Here is a 22,698-nt window from a genome sequence, read left to right on the forward strand (position 1 = left end):
TGTAGACCAGGCTGGTCTCGAACTCACAGAGATCCACCTGCCTCTGCCTCCCGAGTGCTGGGATTAAAGGCGTGTGCCACCACCGCCCGGCTCAATCTTTTTATAAATGACAAAAATGGAAAGAAATACTGATCATAAGGTCTTAATAAATGTTGTCAACTGTCATGATTTCAGCACAGGAACGGCAGCACTGTGAGGAGCAGGGAGCAGCAAGTGGCTTTCCAGTTACTAGGACCTACCTTGGCACCCCCAGCCAGTCCTCCAGCTGAAAGGCTTAGGAGAGCAGGCGTTTGGTTAACCAAGTGTGCTGAGCCTCTGCAAGACCACAACCACGTAACCATTTACAAGTACATAGAGTTTGTCATACACTTCTAAGTTCCAGTTCTTGGCAATTCTTTGGGAGTGATCCCCAGTGAGTCTACTTCGGATTCCAATTGCAGCAATTCTAATCTATTCCAAGATGGACATAATTTTTCAAGCTCTTTCATTGAGTAAAATTAAAAAATGTCTTCTAGGCTCAGACTGAGAGATGGAGGAGGGGCATCTTTCGGTCACATTACTCACCTGTTACAGAATTCTGAGATGGAGACTTGGTGACTTAGTGTGACAAACCCATTAACCCCCAGGCCCTGCTTCTAAGTACCCAAACACCACCTCCTCCATGCCCATCCCTCAGTAAATCAGTTCTATCAGGTCAAACTTCATTACTTTCTAGAACGTTGCGGGAAGTTAAGGAAGAGCGGAAGTCATCTCCAGTTCGAATCCAGGCTGGGGGTCTTCGACAGCACCTGAGTGCCTGCTTCCCAGCACATCTCACAGCAGACAGTTTGCAACAGTGACTGGCCGGGAGGCTTCCAGGATGCTTTCAGGCAAGCCCCGCGCCTCCATCATCCTCCTTGGGTGGGCACTACTCAATCCAGAGTGTCTTTTTAGGGAAAGGAAGTTACAGACCCATAAAGACCAACTCTAAGACCACTTTAATCAGCTGTGGTAAACACGAATGGGGGAAAAGAAACCAAGACTTCTTAGAAAGGTGCTTTATGAAATCGAAGATAAGGAGACAATGGCAAACAGCTGACAGCATCCACGAGACTGAAGAGATGTCTGGGGCTTAGGCACTCACAGCAGTTCATATGTAGGAAATATTGCTGACATCAGCCGAAATTAAATGCACACAGGATGACTGTCATGTTCTTGGGAGAAGGAAATGCAAGCATGTTCTTCCACACCATTAGAGTAAGATTCATTGCTTTCAAACAGGTTTATTGAACAATTAGTTACCTTAATGTTCTACAATACATGAATAGAATTTTTAAAAAGACTGAATACAAACTATCTAACATTAATCAAATTGTTCATGTATCAATTTATTGCATGTCAGTACAGAAAAATAAAAAGTATACCTTAAATGTAAAAACAAAAAAACAAAACCAAATTAAAAAATAAAACTCACTTTCCTTGCCATGGTTAGTGCAGAGGTATGAGGACATTCAAATATGAGCTATAAAACTTTATTACTATTTCAAAGGAAATACGGCAATAACAAAATTATGGCTCAGATTATGAAACTGGACTAACTTACTTCATACTGAATGCACCTCGCTATGGGAGCTGACACTTCAGCATACGCTGTACTGACAGAAACGGTTATAAATTATGCTGCACACACCCGAGATACATGTATATATTGCACTTTATGTCAAAAAGTATGGGTTATACAGTCCTGTCTTTAATCTATACTTTTTAATACAAAATATAAATGGAGGTATATCTGTGCCCTTGGCCAACACTGACTGGCATAGGATGACTGACGGGCTCTGCCACACGAGCGAGCAGTGCTTCTGATTGGGGAGAGGAGGTGCATGTGCAGTGAGAACACCAAGAGCCTTGCATTTCCTAGCCAGCAAGCTGAACAAGTGCTCCAACGGTCAACTCCAACTCTACCTGAGTCACATGAAGATACCGAAGCTCAAGTCAACTATCCAAAGGAGGTACTTAAGACTAATTCTTTTCCTTTCAGTTTTTAAAAAATATGTAATTATCAAACATGATGGGAAAAAGGCTCAGGGGATGACCAAAGGACTCAAATATGGCAATGATGGCCTCGATTCGTGGTTCTCAACCTTCCTAACGCTGTGACCCTTTAACACAGTCCCCCATGTTGTGGTGATCCTCAACCACAACATTATTTTCGTGGTTACTTCGTAACTGTAATTTGCTACTGTTATGAACCCTAATGTAATTATCAGTGTCTTCTGATGGTTTTAGGCCACCCCTGTGAAAGCATCATTCGATCCAAAGGGGTTGCCACCCACGGTTGGGAACCACTGGCCTAGATGAAAAGGTGACTTCTTTCAATGGATCACCTTACTAACTCCTGATCCTAAGGAGGGAAGACACGTTAACACAAACCACTACTAAGAGCAGCTTCCATGATAGTTTACATAATATTTAATCATCTCTACCAGACCTATTCCCACCCAAGCCAAGCAGGCAGGAACCCTCAGCTACACACACGCCATCACCTGTAATGTCAGCAGAGCCATGACCTGTCTCATTTCAAGTGTCTGCAGCCCACCTGTGATTTAAGCTGTTGTGTGATCAACCCATTTTATTGCAGCATTTAATGGGTGTCATCATGGTCAAATAAATGTTGTGAAACACTTAGTTTCATCAGGCAAGGGCCATGTTGTATTAGGACTTTGACTGAAAATGGCATTCTACAGTTCTCTGCTATTCATCTCAGCAATTAAGTATCCCTGCCTCTTTGTGTAAGAGCAGAGTCACCAACTGCTGTCAAGTGGTTTCTAGACTACTGACACCCTTTGTTTGTAACAAATACTTTCTTCCCTTAGCTTGCAGTATTCTCTGTAGGATCCTCTTTTAAAAAAAAAAAATCTGGTTTTCTCTATTATTCTTTAAAACAAGGAATTTTAGATTTTTTTCCAAGTAAACCAATTTGCCATGTTTAGGATAATTTTGGTGTTTATAAATTCATAGTAGCTGAATAATTTAAGATTCTTTATCCACTTCTCTCACTGCTATTGAACAATGCTAGAAATCGACAGGAAGACCATGACCACCCCCCAGCGATGACTGACTCAGGTGTAGTCATGGTTCACTGAGGCCAAGTGAGAAAGTTTTAGAACCGATGCTGGGGTGTCACGGCCCCTGAATGTATGGGTTTGTTTTCTATCCCTACTCGTCAAAGGAACTGCATCAAACACAAAGCTGGTAACAGGTGATGCCCTACAACTCTAAACACAGCTGTCTTCGCTGCCTCGAGTAGAGCAAAGGCGGTAGGTGCAGTAGAATGATCTTCCACCCCTCAAGTCCCAGCCTGCGAATCTGAACAGAAGGAGCAGCAGGGAAAACAGCCGGGAAGGGGAACGGGAACGGGAAGCGGAAGGGGTTGCTGTCCTATTTCATCAGGAGAACATGTATAATCCAAGCTGGCTGGTCACTCACCCCTCCAGACCAAGTGACCACAGATGCAGCACTCTGCAAGTGTCAGAAGTGACCAAGTATGCATGAGAGCTGGTTTCTGCAGAAACTACATTCCGCCTGTTACTCTTTTGGTCCTTCCAGTAGATGAGCATTCGGGACAGTCATTCTACATAGCAAAGACCGACAGGATGAAAAGCAGCCTTTAATTGTGTAGTGAATTTACACATACAAAATACACCCTCCATGATGAGTACCAACTCTTTAAAAAACAAGACTCTTTACAATTAATAATTTATAGAAAATCATTATTCTTTAGAAATTATACTTGCTATACATTATTATTTTCTAAACATTGGCATAAAATGAAGGCTAAGAATGCTACTTGGCAAAAGTATTTCTAGCCCTATGTTCATGGAAAGTTTTAAATTAAGGTCAAGATTATTGACTGATTATTACTCTGCTCTAGCTGCTTGTGGAAGGTCAGTAATTATAGCTAAGTGATCTGCAGTCGTGTAGGAGCTGACCTACTGTGCAGGGCTCAAGCGTGTCTATCTGGTGAGGACTGTGGGGAAGTACTCGGCAGGTCCCACCCCATGGCTGCATGCTAGTGCATGTTTGCAGTCCTCAGAGGCTTGCTACTTGGTCAAGCACAACCTCCTGCCCACAACTCCTCAACGCTACCTGTGTGACAGGCTGGCCAAAGCTTTGGGGCCCTTCAGACCCAGCTGGGGAAACTGAGACCGCCGAGACTGTCACTTTGTATGGAGCCCCGTTACACAGACTGAGATATTAAGTCATACTTGGTTATTTGCTTTTGTGGTTTTCTTTCATGATGTAATTGACTTGCAGAAAGTACAATAAATGATGCTCGTCTCTGTCAGGTCAGGCACATCCGTACACATTAGTTGAGACAGTCTACCTCAACTATGGGCTAGTTTTAGCCCTTGCTGTGGCTGTTACTGTTTTAGCTAGAGATTCATAAACTGGCAGAGGCTAAAATTCTGTTTAACTAAAATCACGAGTGTTACAAGTTCAATGTGCAAAGAAAGCTACAGTAAAATGCTAACTTCCTAGCCCACGAGCCATGATGCAGACAGTACCTAACAGAAACACAGTACATCTACATTGGAAAATGGTCCTGTTTATTATTAGGAAAAAGCCGGATCTCAGCAGCAGAGCATAGAATCTGCTCACAGGCCTCACACTCATTCCTCACCACAAACAAAATAGAGTTTACATAAAAATAGATATAACCCAGGAAACCATATACATTGGCATGTGACCAGAGTTATTTACATTAAAAATATCGCATTGCATAAGTCAAGAATAAAACACCACCATGCACTTCATCTTAATGTTTAAGGTGACAACGCAGTAGCACTAGGCTTGCTTACCGTGATTGTCCCAATATTTACTAAAGGAATGACACCTGAAGGTTTCTTGTTTGCGTCTCCATCTGATTACAACATAGATTTTACCACTTAACCAACAGGAAACTTTTGGATGAGCTCTAGCACACCGGCATCTTAAACTAAAGACAAGGGTGTTAACCAGGCTAGAAGTTCTGGTGGAACTATGAAAGAATCTCAAGAAGACCAGTTCTGAAAATACGGAGAGTTATAGGATCATCGGGACGGAGTGCTGAGGCCCGTCAACGCTCAGCCACTGTGCAGACCCCGTGAGCACACACCCAGAGAGGACGGCACTCTACACAAGCCGAAACCCAGGGCACCCATCGAGAGGTGGCATTAGATGATGGTGACGTTGGATGATGTTTTCGTCATCTCCTCGGGAGAGTGGCTCTTGATCACTTCCTTGATGAACTGTTCGAGCGCAGTGAAGTAGCCTTGGCACTGCCATGTGTCGTTGTGCGTCCCGTCTGGGAAAATGGCTAGTCTCTTAGTCCGGGATGGGGACAGCTCGTACAGCTGCTTCATCATCACGGGCGGAATCAACTGGTCAGAGAGGCCAGAGATGAAGAGAGAAGGCATCCTGCACTGGGAGATCTTCCTGTAGGACAGAAACTTATTTTTATAGCACCATAGAGGAAGATACCGCATTGGGAAGAAGGAAAATAGTGTGCTGGCCATGTGTGGGATGCTCAGGAATGTGTTCTCCACCATGATGGCTGAAATCCTGTGAGAATTCTCAGAAGCCAAGTGAATGGCCACCGCTCCTCCTAGGGAGCGGCCAAAAAGGAAAACCTTTGTTTTATCGAGGTCAGGTCTAGTCATCACATAGTCTAGCACAGCTTCAGAATCCAAGTACAGTCCTTCTTCGCTGGCTTCTCCTTCGCTCTTCCCATACCCCCGATAGTCGACCAGCACAAGATTCACTTTGAGGTTCACCAGCATAAGCAGTGCGTTTGGTAATCTGTGGCCTATGTTGCCCGCATTCCCGTGAAAATAAATTATAGTTGGGGAGTAGGGGGAATTGTCTCCCGTGTATCTCACCAAGATCAGATTCAGGCGCACTCCATCTTTGGTTCTGATGAAAATATTCTCATGTGGAATCCCCGTGGGCATGGGAACATACAGGCGGGAGGAGGACGGCTGTTCTGGAAAGTAGAGCAAGACATCCTGGAATTTATACAAGATACCTGCGATGGACACGAATATTAGCAGAAGTAGGATAATGCCTCCGTACAGATGAAAAGTCACTATCAAAGGCAAAAGCGAGATGCGGCAGAGAGCCCAAGACCAGGATGCCAAGGCTAGTAGCCATCTTTCAATAAAGTTCCACAGCATCCAGGATTTTTCCATGGTAGCTCCACGTAGGTATCCTAGGAGACACAGAGAGAACCAGTGACTCAGCAGCATCTTGACTTCAGAGGTACTTCATGAAAAGTACTCAGTACTCTAGACTACGTCCTCACATTCCTTCCTAGCTCCATTCTGTCTTCCCAACCCGCAGTCACAGAACACAGTCACACCGTGAAAAGGCGCTTCTCTGCTTCCAGGTACCAGTCATGTGTTTTCAATGATTTGATTTAAAAAAAAAAAAATTAAGACCATTCCCATTTTTATCCATGAGGAGATGGAGACTTGGATGTGGCTGCTGTCCTCACTCTACAATAACTCATGAGGCAGCACGCTTCTTAGAGCCCCTCTCTCCCTCACTTCTGTCAACCCTTATACACTGGTCGAGAGGCTGTTACTCATAAAGGAGTTTTTACTATTGCTTCCTTTGTTGCTACACTCAGCTTTTTTTCTTTAAAGAGTCTATATACAGTCAATTCTATATACAGACAACTTTGAACAACTTCTGATCCTGCCTCAGCATCTCCAGTGTTAGGATTACAGCATTACACCATTATGTTCAGTTTTATATGGTGCTGGAACTAAACCAGAGGCTCCAGCATGACAGGCAACTGAAACCACGCCCCCCCGTCTTCTTGCTTGGATTTTTATTCAAAGCAATCATGTTGAACATAATTTCTGAAGTAAACAATGCCATCCATTTAGCAAGCTTTGTTATAGGAAAAGAAACACTGAAGGTCAAATAAAAACACAACTTAAAGAAAAAATACCCAAGCACTGCAGGTATTAAATGTGGCTAAAACAGAACTACAGGATGCAGTCAAGGCACACTCAACAGAGCACTGCAGTCGCTGCTTGCTTACCGCATGCTCCCTGTCGCCTGTCAATAGTCCACACAGGGCTGCTTTATCCCTTGGGGCCACCGACCCTGATGGCGCATGGCATGCAGCTTCCCATGTAAAGCTTGGACGTATTTTTGAATTGGATTAAGGAAAACTGAAAGAAAGTGGCTCCAACTTGATATAAAATACAAAAGGCCGTGGAGGCAGCATATATAGGTCAATGAGAGAACATCTGCTAGCACATGTCAAGCCTGGGATTTCATCCCCAGCTCTGCAAAGTAACAGGAACAATGACAATGACTTTAATTATAACCCAAAAACAGATTTAAAAGGTTTGGAATAATACACACATATTGAGCCTGCATACACATTGGAGTATTGCAAAATATGGTAAGATACCATTTAAGATTTCATTTAAGAAGCAAGTCAAAATCCTTATTGCTCTTTTCATAGCCCACTTAGTTATCTGACAGAGCTGTCAATGATGAGCGGCCAACAATAAGGAACTCAAGGCTCATTTTAGTGACTCGCTAGACAAAAATCACACAGAAACCCCACTGCCCTTACGCCTCGGTTCCACAGCTCCCAATCTATCATCTAACTCCACTCTAAAACAGAAAAAAGCAAGCTGAAACCCCGCTAGAAACCTGTGACTATGGAAAGTGTGCCTGTAATTGGGTAAGTAGCGACAAAGTAACTTTATTTAGTTTTCAAATAAAAGAAAAAAGAGAAAGTATAAGGGGAACTAGAAAGCCCAACACACACACAGAGGAAGCACATTCTGAATTCAAACCTACATTTAGGTCTGCTCAGACTGCTCTACAGCTACAATCCTCATTACTACAGCCCCAGTACCTTTTCTTGTCTAAGTACCGTATCCCTCAAAGCTATGCACTCAGAACCGAAGTGTCTAAGAAAATGATCAGCTTGCTAAAACAGGATATTCTGAGCAGAGGGTACTTACACCATTTGTCTGAATGTGTAACTGATTGGCAATAAGTAATATACTTTGGAGTTTCAAAAAAAAAAAAAACCACTCCTCAAAGCCACCTTAAAGGATAATAAAATTTTGACAACAATGATAAACATAATTTACAATGGGTGATTCCATGACAATGCAGGAATAATTATGAGCTCATTTTGAAGAATACCAATTGAACCTGAGTTTTTAGAATAGATTAATAAACATGTATGTTTCCTTCATACTGACAGACTATGGTTCAGAATGAAACCACATAACCCAGTCTGTCTGCCTCATTCCACCATCCACCTCAAGGATACTCTAAGGGGAATTGGCAACGTGCGAACGTAATTTCAAGGACCTTGAGTCTGCTAATTCAGTCGAACAGTCATCAAACCACTCAACCCTGAGCTATCCACCGAGATGCACTATCAACTACATGCAGGCCAGGTGTTCTGACAAAGAAAAGGAGTCAGCCGCACAGAGCTAGGGGCAGCACCGATAAGGACTCTGGTTCTAGTCTGCTAATCAGATAAAGGGTTCATAAGAGCTCCTCCTTTGGCATATAAAAGTAACCAGCATTTAGGCTTCAGGCCTATTTCCCTGGACAGCTGAGCTTCTGTGCAGCACTGTGAGCTGTTGGCGAGCTCCATCATGGCTGAGAACAGTGAAGGGCTACAGGCAAGTTTCAGAGAGGGCGCCTCTGAGCTGGATGCCATATGGAACAGCGTGTCCTCTGCTGGGTGTTGGAGTCTACGCCCATGGACTGTCAACAAGACAGGGTTGTGAGAAGCAGGGAACAGCTGCACTGTGTGGGACCTACTCCCCCTCTTGTGCTGTCTTCCCACTGTACCTGAGCTACCAACGGGAAAGATATACTTGATGCCAACATGGCTCTCGAGAAGTCGCCATGAATAGTACAGAGCTTGGCTGGTGCCTTGTGCAATACTTAGGTCTTCCGAGTCTGAAATGTCCAGCTCACTCCACGACCTGGTCATGTACCATGGCTCAGGTAATCAACTGTACCTCAAAGTATGTACCAATGGCAAAATATTTATGAGTTATCACCAGAAAAGAATAAATATTTGTCAAATGATTTTGCATGCCAGAATGCATTTTATACTGACATCTTAGCATCACAATCAGAAGTAATGGGTTTACTCAAAGCTGAGACTTTTCCCAATAGATGGGTTGTGCAGTAAGAAGCAGACTAGCTTATAAAGAACGTAGATTCACTAAGCATTAACCTCTTCCACAGCATTCTTCCACATTATTGCTGTGGTTTCAGCCTGTGTCAAGGAGAATACCTGATGTCATGATTCTCAATCCTGTCCTTACCATGTTATCACTCTGGGCTCACCCCCTGCCAGAAAACCCCTAGAATGACATGAGGAAAAGCTTACTGGCCACCATCTCCACCTGACGGTGGCAACCACTGCCAACAACTCCCATCACCATCAGACCCTCTCCTCTCCAGTGGACTCCTCAGCAGGCTCTGTCCAATGTCTGCTCACTGCTGGGACAGTCCAGATGTGGCTGTCCCCCAAAACCCTCAGAAGACATGGAGCTGCAGGAAGCATGGCCTACTAGTTAGGACACTATGCGATACCACTTAACGCTAGAGGGAAAGTCACAGACAAAGATGCCACTCTGACCCCTGCTGCTTAAATTCTGCACTTTTGAATATGATCAATATGCCAGTTTTGATGTTGTGTGGCCCGTGATCTTCTGAGTCCTTTTAAACAGCCTCCGAGCTGCTCACGTGGCAGACACACTCATGACTGTACCTGCCTCATTCACGTTCATGCAGTTACAGAGGAGACTAAAGCAGGCATCAACCTTCACGGCTGTCATCACAAAGGGGGAAAACTCGAGCTCTTTTTAGAGAAGGACGGAGCACATTTGCAGAGCTAGGATTCTTTCCTTTCCATTAAGCAGCTGTCGGTGCCACTTATTTTTAATCACTTAGCACAATTATTCATGGAAACACAAAGGATTCAAAATAATCTAAATAGATACTTGGCAAGGACAGCAGAGAGGAAATTAGAGCAGCTAGGAGCTGTGAGCTGAGGCCCCAGCTGAGAGGGATGGTTTTATGCCCCAAGTTCGGGAAAGATGGCCAACTTCTGGAGCTGCTCCAGAGCCTGTGCAGGGCCCACAAGATCAGCACCGTCTTCATAGCAACACACGGTGCTGCCTACCTTTCCAGTGTTTGACATCTGCTGTGTGGATGCAATGATGGCTGAGACTCATGCCTGTGCAAGTACAGAGCTAACAGGTACAGAGCTAACAGGCAAGACTTTCCTCCCATCCGAACCGTGAGCTCAGGGAGAAGTGGAAAGGCAGGAGTCATGTGACAGCAATGAAGCCGCAGTAAAAACTGTTTTCTGTGCTAACACCTTTAAGGCTTGCATGGGATGCATGGTATCAGAAGCACACATGAAGCTCTTGTGCTAAGCATGGACACACATGAAGTGCAGGTTACACTGGCTGCTGTCTCACAGTGACAGTTTTACTTTAATAGGCAACTGACAAACCATGGTCAGTATTACATTTATGCAAACATATGTGTTTACAAAGCCTTTTTGGGGGGAAATGAATGAAGCTCAAATTTTGTTGTAATAAGAGCGGTGGGCTGCGTCCCCGTTTTATCTGAACAAATAGCTGTCGTGTTCCCCATGGTTTCACAAGCATCCAGGTGCCTCACGAGGTTATTATCCTTCATCATTTTCTTGACTGAATAAGCCAGTGAGATTGTGACTGCCAGTGGAAGGCCTTCGGGCACAGAAACTACTAGAACGGTAACTCCAATAATGAAGAACTTCACAAAGTACTGTATGTAGATTGGTGTGTACTCAGCAAGCCACGGTCTCTTCTGGACCCAGAAGGTATCGATCACAAAATATAATACTAGGATGATAACTGTGATGGCAGACATCAGCAGACCTGCTTTGCCAATCTGAACAGCCAGTTTCGTAAGTTTCCCCTGTAAAACAGACTTTTCTTTTTTTGGCAAATTTGCTTTCTTTTTGTCTTTTTCATCGCCATCTCTTCCCTCTTCACTCTTTAAAGTCTGCATTTCCATGGCGGCACCATACTAAAACTGGAACGATACAGAGAAGATTAGCATGGCCCCTGCGCAAGGATGACACACAAATTTGTGCGTGAAGCGTTCCATATTTTTTAGGAAATATAGGTTGCTAATGGATAATCATCGATGATAGTAAAGCTTGTAGTCATGTTAGTTAGATTTTCTAGATATATAGAGATATATTTCAGTTAGATAGTCATTCTTCATATCTTTCAAAGACTGCAGAATATGGCATTTTAAATGTTTTAATAACTTAGGGCTTTTCATGACAATGAGACACATCTGCTACTGGCAGCACCAATCTATTTCAAGAGGAAGATGGGCATCGAAGAGGCTCGTTATGGAGTTTGATAGCCATTTGGGCAAGAAACTGCTCTTGCCTGGACTGATGCATAAACTGGACACAAAGAACCCGCAGAGAGAGGACTGCTGAACTTGCCTAAAGGTGAGATGGTCTTTCAGGGTTCCTGACTCATGAAAGAGTCTGCGAGACATTCTGCAGGACACAGCAGAAAACGACTAAATTATCTTTGAAATATCCTGCTTGATGAAAATGTCTCTGGATACTATGGGCCTGAAGGCTGAAGATGGATGCCCCAACGGTACAAAAGAACTTTGGGTGACTGTCCAGGCAGCGAGATGTCTCTGTCATTTCTAGAGTTTTCTTATTTCTTGTTTACTTAGGTAGTATTATATCCTTCTGGAGTCTTTGATGGAGTTGAAGAATGAATAGATAGTTCTAGTTTTCCTTAGTTATGATAAAAGATAAAATAGATATAAATATTGTAACTGTAATTCTTTCTTGATAACTGTTTTGCTATATGTAATTTTACTATGTTAAAATGAAAGCCTTCTTTTTTGTTTAAACAGAAAAAGGGGAAATGATGTGGGAGTGATTTCTTTCTAATCTGTTGCTTTCATTGGTTAATTAATAAAGAAACTGCCTAGGCCCATTTGATAGGCCAACCCTTAGGTGGGTGGAGTAAACAGAACAGAAGGCTGGGAGAAAGAAACTGAGTCAGGGAGTCGCCATGCTTCTCCCACTCCAGACAGACACAGGTTAAGATCTTTCCTGGTAAGCGTACCTCATGGTGCTACATAGATTATTAGAAATGGGTTAAGAGGCTGAAACTAATGGGCCAGGCAGTGTTTAAAAGAATACAGGTTCCGTGTAATTATTTCTGGTAAAGCTAGCTGTGCGGGCGGCCGGGTGGCAGGGAACGGCCCGCCGCCCCTATTATTACAACAAAATTTCTAATACTCTTCGTGGTAGTGGTACCAGCAAGTATGATTTCTGGCAAGTGATTACATGTGTTACCATCTGCAGGAAATACTGAATTCAGTGAACACACTCTAAGTGGCCAGACACTGTGCACAAGTTTAGGTTGACAGGAGGGTAACGTGACACACTCATTTCAGATCTAAGACAGATCCAGTGGGCCTGGATCTCACTGCCTGAGCATCAAGACTTCCTTCACAGGTTCCCAATGCCACAGTGTAATGGACCTTTAAGTAAATTTCCCCTAAATGTGCAGCAGCAGCAGCAGCGAACACCGTGTTCCTCCACCTACAGCCACAACTGTGTGTGGGTCGACTTTTGCATGCTGTACCTACAGGAGCTTGGATGCAGGTCGACTTCTGCATGCTGTACCTGCAGGAGCTCGGATGCAGGTCGACTTCTGCATGCTGTACCTGCAGGAGCTCGGGTGCAGAAGCCTCACTAAGCAGAGACTAAAGTGAAGCTGAAAATGTTAAACAGTACCATAGCCTTATTTCTGCAATTACAGGAGGTTTACAAGAAATGTCGCTTGCTATTTTGTCATGGATTTATTACTAATTCACAAACTCTCACTTTTAATTTCTTACACAATAAAATACTATACAACCCAAATTTCTCTTGAGTCCTCAATAATTACTCAAAACATAAAGAGGTCCTGAAGGTTGGAGAGGTGGTTCTGTGGTTAAGAGGAAACACTACTCTTACGGAGAACCTGAGTTCAGCTCTTGACACCTGGACACCTCTGCACAGCTCCAGGAGATCCAGCACTCTCCTCTGAACTGTGAGGGCACTGCCTCAGGTGTGCATGTACAAACTCAATGTGTGCACACATACAAACACGAGAGTGCATGTGTGTTAAAAAATAACACGGTCCTGAAACCAAGGTCTGAGCGCCACTCTTTAAGACAAGTAACTCTATGGCCTCCCCATGAGTCCTGGAACTAAGAGCAGTATACTATTTAAATCCTTCAAGCAATAGTTCTTTACCCAGTAACATCACACCTAAAGAGTAACAAGTGTAAGAGTAATTGAAATGCAGCTATAGGAATAGAAGTGTTTTAGTTGTCGGTATGGTAATAAATTAGACAGTAAACTGGTCAAATCTATTTCCTTACCATAGACAAGTATATTTTTTAATAAAGGTCAAAACTGCCTCACAGATACAATCTTTCTCTACTTTAATTATTTTTAAAGTGGAAAAGAGCGTAGTTTATATTTGTTAACTGATGCTACCGACATCAAGAGATCTTTGAAAACCTCTGTGAATCACAATGTTTAGCTGGCTGTAAACCGTCAAGAGCGGTGAGCACAGGTCCCTGCTGATAACTGTGTCACCAGGGAAAAACCTCAAGATGTTCATTAGTACTCCGGGGGAATTCACAGATCCCAGTCACCTTTCAAGGAACACAGAACTCCATTCTCGTATCAATGTTTCTCGTCTGCTGGTGAGTGCCAGGAAGTTCTGACACTGTGCCAGCCTCACAGCTGACGCGCAAACACAAATCGCTACTCTCGGTGTGCTGAAGACACCGCGGCATGAGCTAGCTGTGGCCCTGATGGTTGCCCACATGCCATCAATAATGAGAAAGTGTGTTATAACAATCCTAGGGGACAGATGAGCAGATCTGCCTACAGAGACGCTGGAGGGACTGTCGGGTACTGGGAGCATTCAAACCTGAAGCAGACGCCTCCAAATCACACCAGCTAGGAATTTAGGATCATCTCTGTGCTTCTCCCCTCAAAAACCCCAAGGATGAGCAAAAGCAATCATAGAAAAAACTTGGATGATACATTACTGTCACGATGAAAGCAAGTAACAAGTTGTTCTGAGATTTTATCTACAAGTAAGAAAATGGTAAACGACAAAAAGAAACTCTCAAGTCTAAAATGTCAACACTGACGCTACACTGTTGAATGGTAAGCTATTGTAAACAGCCAAATTTTAGGTATTAAGCTGACATTTATTTTCTTATATGAAGCAGACTTCATAGGAGTACCTAGGCTCTAGGCTCCCAGGGTCACTCCAAACTGTGGAAAACCTGCACCCCTGGTAAGCAAACTTAGCAGGATGCATTGCTTTGGGATCTAAGACTTATGAGACTCAGTGGCATAAAATGTAATAAGGTGTTTGGAAGCTTTGCCACTCACCAAACATCGTAATTACAAGAACCAGGGCTTGGCCTAGTTCTATTCTATTTGAAAGTGGGTGTTTAAGGGCCTGAGGTTTTTCTGAGGCAGAGCAACAGCCATTAGGAAGGTATCAGGAGCTCACAGATGAACCACCCAGAGAACATAAACAATTCTCCGGAGGTAACAGAGCCCGACAGCCCAGTAGCACCTGGGTTCTGCACTATGTACCGCAGTCGGTCCAGCAGAGTCTGACCAGGAAACCATTCAGAAGATAAGCTGCCACCAGTGCTCTGGGGAAAGGCAGCAAGCCAAGCACTACCTGTAGGCGCAACCTGTCATCAAATGCTTGGTCTTTTTGACTATTTCTTAATATACAACGGCCGGGTGAAGCATTTACTTGAAACATGGCTAAGATGCGGCAATAAGCGCTGCCCCTCCAGCGTTTTATTACACGCCACAGCCAAGAAGTCTCAGCAAGCAGGTGGAATCCCAGCTAAATCACAGCAATGACTCACGGGTAGTTAACGACATTTGCATGTGGAAAAGTTATTGGGGTAAGGCTTCATTTTTCTGTGGGAACCCAGCTCAGACTACAGAGCCTCCAGAACGCTTCCCTTGGACCTTCCTCTCCTGCCACCAGTTCCACGCTGTAGTTCGTGCCAACTTAGGTGCCGGTATTTACCTATGTGGTGACGGGCCTGCTGACCCAGGCTGGGAGTTCCTGGATGGCAGTGACCTTATGCTACTCCACTGTACACTTTCAATACACAGCAAGACCCAAGGTGTGCAACAAATAAGTCCAACTCAATCACAGCTCAGCTGGGTGATGTCTCAGGCAGTACAGTTACGGCATTAACTCTACAGGGACCGTCACTAATTCTCAGAAAGATAGAACAGTGCTTTAGAAAAGAACACACCTAAACAAACACATACGTACTAACTCAAGTCAGAAGACAAGGTGGATCGACAAACAAACAAAACCCCCACAAAACCAAACGTCAAACTTAAAGCCAGTGGGCCACTCCGCCTAGTAAAAAGTGCAAAACAGATGATGGGGGTCAATTTAAGGTTGACAGCTCAGCCAAGCACACTCCCTGACGCCTTCTGGCTTCACATCGATGGTGGCACAAGTCTAGCCCTGGCCAAGTGACTTCAAGCGTACGGAAACTCTTGATCTGAAGGCCCCGTGGCTTGCAGCCGCGGGGTTCGCAGGTCTGCACCTGTTACAGAGAATCCCAAGCCGGGGCTTTGGGGACCGACTGCTCCGGGAGGAGGGGAGGGGACCGAGGGCGACACGGACTCGGGCTCCGAGGCGCCGGGGTGCGAAGGTCGGGGAGGCCGCCCGACATCCCGCCCGCCCGTCCCCGCCGCACTCACTCAGGCTCGCGGGCGGACTGCGCAGTCGGCCGCGGGCTCGGAACCCGGCTCCGCGCAGCAGCAAGGCCCCGCGCCGCCCCCGCCGCTCCTCATCGTCCTCCTCCCGCCGAGGGGCCGCCGTCGCCACCGTCTAGCCCGGGGCTCCCGCACTTCCGGCTCGCGCGTGGTGTCGCTGGCAAATGCCCCCGCCGGCCCCCACATAACCTGCTCTCCGGCTTCCTCCCCGGAGTCGGAAGCCGGGCTTCCCTTCTGGGCATGCGCAGGGCGCCAGGCTCCGCCCTCGCGCTACGGTGGCCCGCCAGGGGCAAGATAACTGCTAGGAGTTTGCAGTTCGCGCCGTCTGCACCCACTGCAGGAAGCCGGGACTCGAATTCCAGAGGCCAAACGCTGCCCTGTTTTTTTATTTTATTTTATTTTATTTATTTTTTTACCGTCACTGAAGCGGACCTGTCAAGACAGATAACGTCTTACTCTTACCGTCTCTCCGAACTCTCCCAGACATCTCTGCCTCTGGTTTTGCCCTCCCTTTTATCTGCAATACACTTACTTTTCCACCATACCCAGGAGCGGTTGAATCAGGCACAAGAGCTGTCTCCTACCTGTGGCTTTACATCACCAGGAACAGGCGGGAGATGAGGGCGAACTAAACAGAAAATAACTGACCACAAGGAACCTTAGGACCTGCCCCACTTTGGACTAACCCTGAACTGTTGTTGGTGTCTAATTCAGTTTCTGCACTTAGACCACCCCTAAAGCCCCTAAATCCTCTAGCGTCTCACCCGTGCAGCAAAGCTTCACTTTCAAAGGCAATGATCCCAGGCGTTCTCACCTTTTGCCCGTAATTTCTGAATTCTGATTGGAGGAATAGGGCAGGTCACAGCCACATTTCCAGTGGAAGGCAAGAGTTCCTTGGATGTAGGACATTGAGTCTATATTCCCGTCTATTTTGAGTGAAGTGGGAGTTCAACAAAACTATCGGCTAACTTTATTTCCAGTCACCGACCACATTTGGGAAGCCTGTGGTCCGTGAAGGTATATTTCTGTGCCATGAATTATGAATATCAGTTGTATGTAGTTTCTGCAAAGTGAAAACGCTACAAACAGAACCTGAGATAATTTTGCAAAAGTCGTTTTCCGCAGCCCTGGACACTTTGGGAGGGAGGATGCGCTCGTCCCCTAGAAGGCTGCAAACCGAGCACATCCGGGCAGCAACCCCCTTGCTCAAGTTCGGCTCAACGTTGACACTCAGCGGCGTGGAAAGGAACTTGCTCGGCTACAGCCCGAGACCGGGGAGGCCCTGTGCGCAGTGCTCTGAGTCGCCGTGCCCAACGACCTGCTCATCAACGCGCCTGCGCATCCCACTCTCCCTGGGCCTTAAGCAGTTAACAGGCGCTCTGCCCCTACTGCGTCTGCTCGGCAAGCAGCTGGCGGAAACGCAGAACCGGCTTGCTGTGAGAGCCGCTTCCGGTCGGAGCGAAGCTTGGCGTACTGCAAGGCTGGAGGTATGGCTGGCTGGGAGAGGGTGGGCGGGCGAGGTCCTGGTGAGGCTGGCATCCTCCCTGCACTTGGCAGCCACCGAGGGATGGCATCATGTTCGTTCCAATTGCTTACATGCCTTCTGACAGTGGCGGTGATCCTCTGCACACAGCTCCCCCTTCCCACCCCAGCCGCCCAGGTTGCTTAGGTTAGCAGACGTTGAAGTAACAAGTGTCATTCTTTCTGACTTTTGCGGCACCGGCTTGAGCACCTTCGAGAGCTTGTGGTAGTCGATTTTATCGAGTGTTAGAAAGTCTAAGAGTGCGTTTGAACTTAAGCGCCTGAAGCCTATCTACAACGATCATAATTTTTTTCTTATTGCAAATGGAAAGCATTATCTCAAACCTCAGAATGCAAAAAAAAAAGAGTAAAATAAAATTGGAGATCGGTTAAAAGCAGAGATTCAGCTATATTACTTCCCTTGCAGTTGTATTGAGCAAAAGTTGTGTGTTCTTAGAGAAATTTGCAACCTGTTATCTGCGAGTATAGTTATTTTAAGATGCGCGTGTATTCTCTGTTTCCAGCAGCATAAACTCACCTGAATCGCTTGCTCCGGTTTGTTGAGGAAACGTTAGAGACCACATGCATTCTGCAGATAGACCTATAGACAATGTGCCTATACTTGAGCATTCAGAACGAATTTCTTAATATGCTTTGTTTTATGTGAGTTGGGTAGAAGTTAGAGTTAGAATGGCGTCTGGGATTGTGCACCATCGTGTTTCCCTTTGACAGAAGCAGGTGGTGCAGTCAGTTATGCGAGCCAGCTGCAGGAGGGGATGCAGTTAACGAAAATGCAGTTAGAAACATCAGGAGCTACAGCCCCAGCTGGGCTTCTCTTGATCTCACCGACCGGGTAACTGGGTTTTCTCTGTGAAAAATAAGACCGAGAAGGGAGGTTTGTTGTCGTCTCCCATGGGCCACAAGTACTAGCTGTGAATTATTGCCGGTGCTGGCCGAACCGCAGCCAGTTGTGCTGGTGTTGGTGTTTAACCAGCCCAGTCCCCGTCCTGTGTGCTTTCCCACAAATCACTTGTAAGCATTTAGTAATTAGTTCTGCAAGCAAATCTGCATTAAACTCATGGATAGCACAAATTAGCACTTGGTGCAAGGCTTTTCTTTGTGGGGCGGAGAAGTGGAGGGTGGGATCTTTCATAATCACCATTGCCCACCCAGATGCTGTTGTCTGAAGTTACGTGATGAGGCATGATTTGATTCCTGGAACTTACCTTTTGCTTGAAATCACTTTTAGAAAACTTGCTAGATTGTTATGCAATATAAACCGTGTTAAAGCCGGGCAGTGGTGGCACACTCCTTTAATCCCAGCACTCGGGAGGCAGAGGCAGGCGGATCTTTGTGAGTTTGAGGCCAGCCTGGTCTACAAGAGCTAGTTCCAGGACAGGCCCCAAAGCTAAAACTAAAAAAGTATGTTAAAGTGACTGACATAGATCCCTAGAGAACTTTCAGGGATATTTAAAATGTCAGACAAATTCCATATGTGTGTAACCATATTAGGAATCATTCTAGACCCTACTCAGTTACTTCCTTGATTTTAGATGTCTTTGGTGAAAGGGCGGTGATTGTTAGGGTTTTAATTTTCTTTTTGGTTAAGCATTTAATGTGTTAACAGCTTTCTCTTATTGTACTCTTTATTCCGTATAGAACATATGCTATCACAAAGCAGAATTGTATTGGCCATAGCATAATGTCTGGCTTGTATGTCATCACCAAACATTTGGGAAATAGCAAGCGCAAAGATAGAATCAAAAAGAGCTATAATAATGAATTGATATTTGTGTAACTGTGATAGAAACAGGTGAAAATGAGGCTGTTATGGCCACAGGATTCCAGCTGGTTTTGAGTGGCAGAGGATCTGTCTTAGACGTCAGTGAAGGAATGAAGATGGATGCAGACGTTGGTTTGTCTTGTCAGCAATGATTTGGATTTCAGAATGCCTGAGAAATCAGGTTCCAGTTCAGCAAGCAAGTGATTCCTTAAAGGCACTGGCAGCATGTCGTTTCTTTTGAATGCTGTATGATTGTCCAAGAAAGACGAAGCATAACAGACTTTCCTCAGAGACTGGGAAATAAAGTTTACCTCATCTCACTTGACTTTTCATTATTAGAAAGAGTATTCTTGTGTTCTGTGCTAAATACTTAGGCGATAGAATGCCAGTGATGTTAACATGTAAGATAAATGGGGCTCAGTTACAGGACTTGAAGCTGTTGAGACCGGATGGGAAATGCCGGTCAGAGCAGCAGGAAACGCCGCTGCGTGTGGGTCCGTCATTTACTGCATTGACCTGCTTTCCTTGACAACTATGAATAGGTATTGGGATCCAAATCGCCCCTCTATGCTCATTGTTTAAATAGTTATAGACTGCAACTGCCACTTAAAGTTACTCTCTCTCTTTGCTTTATCAGTTCGAATCAGAGGACTTGCTGCCCTTCTATGGCTACCTCACTGTCTTCACAAACCGTCGCAGCTCATGTCCCCTTTGCAGATTTATGTTCCACATTGGAGCGGATACATAAAAGTAAAGACCGTGCAGAGAAGATCAGGCACTTCAAGGAATTTTTAGATTCTTGGAGGAAATTTCACGATGCCCTTCATAAGAACAAGACGGATGTTCTGGACTCCTTTTACCCAGCCATGAGACTTATTCTTCCTCAGTTAGAGAGAGAGAGGATGGCTTATGGTATCAAAGAAACCATGCTTGCCAAGCTTTACATCGAGTTACTGAACTTACCAAGGGAAGGCAAGGACGCCCAGAAGCTCCTCAATTATCGAACACCGAGTGGTGCTCGCACGGATGCTGGGGACTTTGCGATGATTGCGTACTTCGTGTTGAAGCCGCGGTGCTTACAGAAAGGAAGCTTAACCATACAGCAGGTGAATGAACTCTTGGACTTAGTCGCCAGCAACAATTCTGGCAAAAGAAAAGACCTAGTAAAGAAGAGCCTTCTCCAGTTGATATCACAGAGTTCAGCCCTGGAGCAAAAGTGGCTGATCCGCATGATCATTAAAGACTTAAAGCTTGGTGTCAGTCAGCAAACGATACTTAACGTTTTTCATAACGACGCAGTTGAGTTGCACAACGTCACCACGGATCTGCAGAAGGTCTGCCAGCAACTCCATGACCCCTTAGTGGGGCTCAGTGATATCTCTATCAGCCTCTTTTCTGCCTTTAAGCCGATGCTAGCCGCCATAGCCGATGTGGAGCGTGTGGAAAAGGACATGAAGCAGCAGAGTTTCTACATTGAGACCAAGCTGGATGGCGAACGCATGCAGATGCACAAAGATGGGAACGTGTATCAGTACTTCTCCAGAAATGGCTATAACTACACCGATCAGTTTGGCGCATCCCCCCAGGAAGGCTCCCTCACCCCCTTCATCCACGACGCCTTCCGGACAGATGTGCAAGAGTGCATCCTTGATGGCGAGATGATGGCCTACAACCCGGCCACGCAGACGTTTATGCAGAAGGGGGTCAAGTTTGACATCAAGAGGATGGTGGAGGATTCCGACCTGCAGACGTGTTACTGTGTCTTCGACGTGTTGATGGTTAATAATAAGAAGCTAGGGCGTGAGACCCTGAGGAAGAGATATGAGATCCTTAGCAGTACTTTGACACCCATCCAGGGTCGAATAGAGATCGTGCAGAAAAAGCTAGCTCACACGAAGAATGAGGTGGTGGATGCCTTAAATGAAGCCATTGATAACAGAGAGGAGGGCATCATGGTTAAACACCCTCTGTCAATTTACAAGCCAGACAAAAGAGGTGAAGGGTGGCTAAAAATTAAACCAGAGTATGTCACTGGATTAATGGATGAATTAGACCTCTTAATTGTGGGGGGCTACTGGGGTAAAGGTTCTCGAGGCGGCATGATGTCTCACTTTTTGTGTGCGGTGGCAGAGGCGCCGCCTCACGGTGAGAGGCCATCTGTGTTCCATACTCTGTGCCGTGTTGGGTCAGGATACACCATGAAGGAGCTCTATGACCTTGGCCTGAAATTGGCCAAACATTGGAAGCCTTACCATAAGAAATCTCCACCGAGTAGCATTTTATGCGGCACAGAGAAGCCGGAAGTGTACATCGAGCCCCATCACTCCGTGATTGTCCAGATCAAGGCGGCAGAGATTGTCCCCAGTGACATGTACAAGACCGGGACCACACTGCGCTTCCCACGCATCGAGAAGATCAGAGACGACAAGGAGTGGCATGAGGGTATGACCCTGGGTGACCTGGAAGAGCTGAGGGGGAGAGCATCCGGGAAGCTTGCCACAAAGCACCTTCGTGTCCGCGATGATGACGAACCTAAAGAAAAGAGGCGGAAACCCGTCTCCAAAATGAAGAAAACCATCGGAATTATCGAACACTTGAAAGCACCTAACCTCTCTAACGTAAGTAAGGTTTCTAACGTATTTGAGGACGTTGAGTTTTGCGTTATGACTGGGATGGAGGGTTACCCCAAGCCTGACCTGGAGAACAGAATTGCAGAACTTGGTGGCTGCGTTGTGCAGAATCCAGGTCCAGAAACGTACTGTGTGATCGCAGGATGCATGAACATCAGAGTGAGGAACATTATCTCCTCGGACGAACACGATGTCGTCATGCCTGAGTGGCTGCTGGAGTGTTTTAAAACAAAAACGTGTGTGCCATGGCAACCTCGCTTCATGGTTCACATGTGCCCATCAACAAAGCAGCACTTTGCCCGCGAATATGATTGCTATGGCGATAGCTATTTTGTTGATACAGATTTGGATCAACTGAAAGAAGTGTTTTCAGGAATTAAACCCAGGGAGCGGCAGACTCCTGAAGAAATGGCCCCCGTGATCGCCGACCTAGAATACCGCTATTCTTGGCATCACTCTCCTCTCAGTATGTTTCGGCATTGCACCGTGTATCTGGACTTATATGCTGTTGTCAACGACTTGAGCTCCAAAATCGAAGCAACGAGATTAGGTGTGACAGCGCTCGAGCTGCGGTTTCATGGAGCCAGGATAGTGTCCTGCTTATCTGAGGGGGTGTCTCATGTGATCGTTGGGGAAGATCCAAGCCGAGTTGCAGACTTCAAAGCTTTCAGGAGGACTCTTAAGAAAAAGTTTAAAATCCTGCAAGAACATTGGGTGACCGATTCAGTAGACAAGTGTGAGCTTCAGGATGAAAGTCGGTATTTGCTTTAGAGCTAGCTCTCCAGGGAGAGCATGGGCTGCATCAGCATTTGCTCTAGAGCTAGCTCTCCAGGGAGAGCATGGGCTGCATCAGCATTTGCTCT

General features: G+C 45.6%; 2 protein-coding genes and 1 non-coding gene across 3 annotated transcripts; 2 read left to right on the forward strand and 1 right to left on the reverse strand.

Moving 5' to 3' along the window:
- Positions 1 to 1,237: 1,237 nt before the first annotated feature.
- On the reverse strand, positions 1,238 to 16,119 carry Abhd13 (abhydrolase domain containing 13). The gene is made up of 2 exons (XM_005366306.2): positions 15,887 to 16,119; positions 1,238 to 6,229 (listed from the first exon to the last, which is right to left on the reverse strand). Exon 2 carries the CDS (start codon positions 6,207 to 6,209, stop codon positions 5,196 to 5,198), a length of 1,014 nt encoding a protein of 337 aa, XP_005366363.1. The 5' UTR covers positions 6,210 to 6,229; positions 15,887 to 16,119; the 3' UTR covers positions 1,238 to 5,195.
- On the forward strand, positions 11,084 to 11,193 carry LOC113458197. The gene has a single exon (XR_003378617.1). It is a non-coding gene; the product is annotated as a U6 spliceosomal RNA (small nuclear RNA).
- Positions 16,120 to 17,355: 1,236 nt separating the features above from the next.
- Positions 17,356 to 22,683, forward strand: Lig4 (DNA ligase 4). The gene is made up of 2 exons (XM_005366307.3): positions 17,356 to 17,388; positions 19,843 to 22,683. Exon 2 carries the CDS (start codon positions 19,871 to 19,873, stop codon positions 22,604 to 22,606), a length of 2,736 nt encoding a protein of 911 aa, XP_005366364.1. The 5' UTR covers positions 17,356 to 17,388; positions 19,843 to 19,870; the 3' UTR covers positions 22,607 to 22,683.
- Positions 22,684 to 22,698: the final 15 nt, after the last annotated feature.

The sequence above is a fragment of the Microtus ochrogaster genome, unplaced genomic scaffold, assembly GCF_000317375.1.
Source record: "Microtus ochrogaster isolate Prairie Vole_2 unplaced genomic scaffold, MicOch1.0 UNK7, whole genome shotgun sequence".
Classification (NCBI taxonomy): Eukaryota; Metazoa; Chordata; class Mammalia; order Rodentia; family Cricetidae; genus Microtus; species Microtus ochrogaster.

Excerpts from the sequence above, each read along its gene's own strand:
- Abhd13 (XM_005366306.2), bottom strand. The coding sequence starts at position 6,209 with ATGGAAAAATCCTGGATGCTGTGGAACTTTATTGAAAGATGGCTACTA.
- Lig4 (XM_005366307.3), top strand. The coding sequence starts at position 19,871 with ATGGCTACCTCACTGTCTTCACAAACCGTCGCAGCTCATGTCCCCTTT.